The sequence below is a fragment of the Trichogramma pretiosum genome, unplaced genomic scaffold, assembly GCF_000599845.2.
Source record: "Trichogramma pretiosum strain Unisexual culture from Peru unplaced genomic scaffold, Tpre_2.0 scaffold49, whole genome shotgun sequence".
NCBI classification, from domain to species: Eukaryota; Metazoa; Arthropoda; class Insecta; order Hymenoptera; family Trichogrammatidae; genus Trichogramma; species Trichogramma pretiosum.
The window spans coordinates 1,189,303-1,191,175 of record NW_019640811.1 but is presented as its reverse complement, the minus strand read 5'-3'; the positions used below and the strand labels follow the sequence as shown (position 1 = coordinate 1,191,175).

General features: G+C 30.9%; 1 protein-coding gene across 1 annotated transcript; it reads right to left on the bottom strand.

Moving 5' to 3' along the window:
* Positions 1-243: 243 nt before the first annotated feature.
* LOC106655825 (40S ribosomal protein S15Aa) lies at positions 244-1,563 on the bottom strand. The gene is made up of 4 exons (XM_014376390.2): positions 1,478-1,563; positions 830-964; positions 498-663; positions 244-419 (listed from the first exon to the last, which is right to left on the bottom strand). Exons 2-4 carry the CDS (start codon positions 960-962, stop codon positions 326-328), a joined length of 393 nt encoding a protein of 130 aa, XP_014231876.1. The 5' UTR covers positions 963-964; positions 1,478-1,563; the 3' UTR covers positions 244-325.
* Between the last annotated feature and the right edge of the window lie 310 nt (positions 1,564-1,873).

The window sequence follows — 1,873 nt, the reverse complement described above, 5'->3', positions numbered from 1 at the left end:
TTTTGATTGCAGAATGAATAACTGAATTTTCTCAAGTTTTACCAAAAAAAATATTGTATCATAAAACCATGAAAGTGTTGACGCAAAAATGGATTATTTAAAAAAAAAAATTTATTTTGGCTCACTATATGATACATGAAGTGAGATTTCAATGCCATTGATAATGTTATTAATGAATATTGAAAGTATGCATATAATAAGAGTCTGGTTACTTGAACTGTGTCAAAGAAAAAGAAAAATCGGTTTTTTGAAGTACTGACATTTATTTATGCCTTCGATAACATATCAATGTCAATACTAATTTTAAAATTAGTATAAAATAGACTTAAAAGAAGAATCCTAAGATTTTGCCACCAAGATGTTTCCTTCTGGCTTCTTCATGGTCCATGATGCCACCGCTTGTGGTCAACACGACATAACTGAAATTGAATGCACACAGGTAAGAATATGCAAAGTATCTCTAATGTTACATTGTTACTAAAAATAATATAACTTACCCAAACTGTCTGGATGGGAGCAGATTGTTTGTCCACTTTTCGATGTCATTAATTGGCACATCAAATCTTGGTGAGATAACACCACATTTGTTAAGACGGCCAGTAAGGTTGACAACAACCTTTCCACTTCTGTGGTCATCAACAATTTCGAACTCACCAATATATCCTGTGATAAACAATAAAAGGTTTATTTAATGATTCTGATACTTTTGAAGTTAAGATAAGTTGAAACTTATTCAATGTATACAATCACTTTTAGATATATTTTTGAAAAATTGAATTGTCACTGTAATATATTTACTAATAGTAGAAATATTATTTTTAAAACTTACCATGCTTCATCATCACTGTCAAGAATTTGACAATGACTTTGCTGTTGGGTCTCAGCAAGACTTGTCGTTTGCCTCTCTTCTCTGCATTGTTGATGCTTTTGAGAGCATCAGCGAGAACGTTCATACGCACCATGGCTAAATTGGACAATGGAACAAAAATAAGAACAGTAAATCATTTATGAATCACAACAATTCCATGATATATATGGCTGTTACATATTGAGCATTAGATATACAGAGTATTAAATCAATACTTCCAGAGCTATCAAGAAAGTAATATTCACATTTAAAAGAAAAAATTGGTTTCTCATGATAACAATTATCAGCTGAGTATGACAGGATGGATAGCAGACATCCCTTGAGAAGTAAAAAATTTGCTTAAACAACTTGCTTCTTGACTTGTATACATTTACCATAAATAGATAAATAAACAGAATTCTATTTTTAAACAAATGCTATAACAAAAAGCCCACGTGCGAAGAGCTCAACACAGTGCTTAATTTGAAGGTTACCTTGTATCAGCTGACTGTACAAAAGTTGGTAAAAATTGAGAAAACCAAAAATTTTCTTATAAACATTAATCGAGCGTTCGATACTCGATTAGTCTTAAAAAAATTATATAGCAACATTGTTGATTTTCATGATTACCTGCGATTTAAAATCACTCAACACACCACTACTGCACGGGTTAAAAAAAAAGAGATAGCGCGGTTCAATCGCATGCTAGGCTGCCAACGAGGCATCGAACTCGCAGAAAACAAAGATGGTCGTGTCTAGCGTCGGCGGGAATTTAAAACGGTGCATCGATCAATGATACAGAATTTTATTATAAAAAATTTTTTTAACCAAATGAAACGCATTTCAAGATTAATCATATCATTTTTATGCAGAGTTTTGGCGCTGTAAATTTTTTTTTTTGTTACTAATTTAGTATAGATGTAACGATAATATAATTAATAAATATTTTTTACATACAATGAATACATTTGATATAATTAATTAAATCGTAGTTTTAAATAAATACTACAGCATATGCAATGTAGA

Coding starts and splice junctions, on each gene's coding strand:
- LOC106655825 (XM_014376390.2), bottom strand. CDS start 962: ATGGTGCGTATGAACGTTCTCGCTGATGCTCTCAAAAGCATCAACAAT. Junction 664..829: donor GACAGTGATGATGAAGCATG/GTAAGTTTTAAA, acceptor TGTTTATCACAG/GATATATTGGTGAGTTCGAA. Junction 420..497: donor CTCCCATCCAGACAGTTTGG/GTAAGTTATATT, acceptor ATTCAATTTCAG/TTATGTCGTGTTGACCACAA.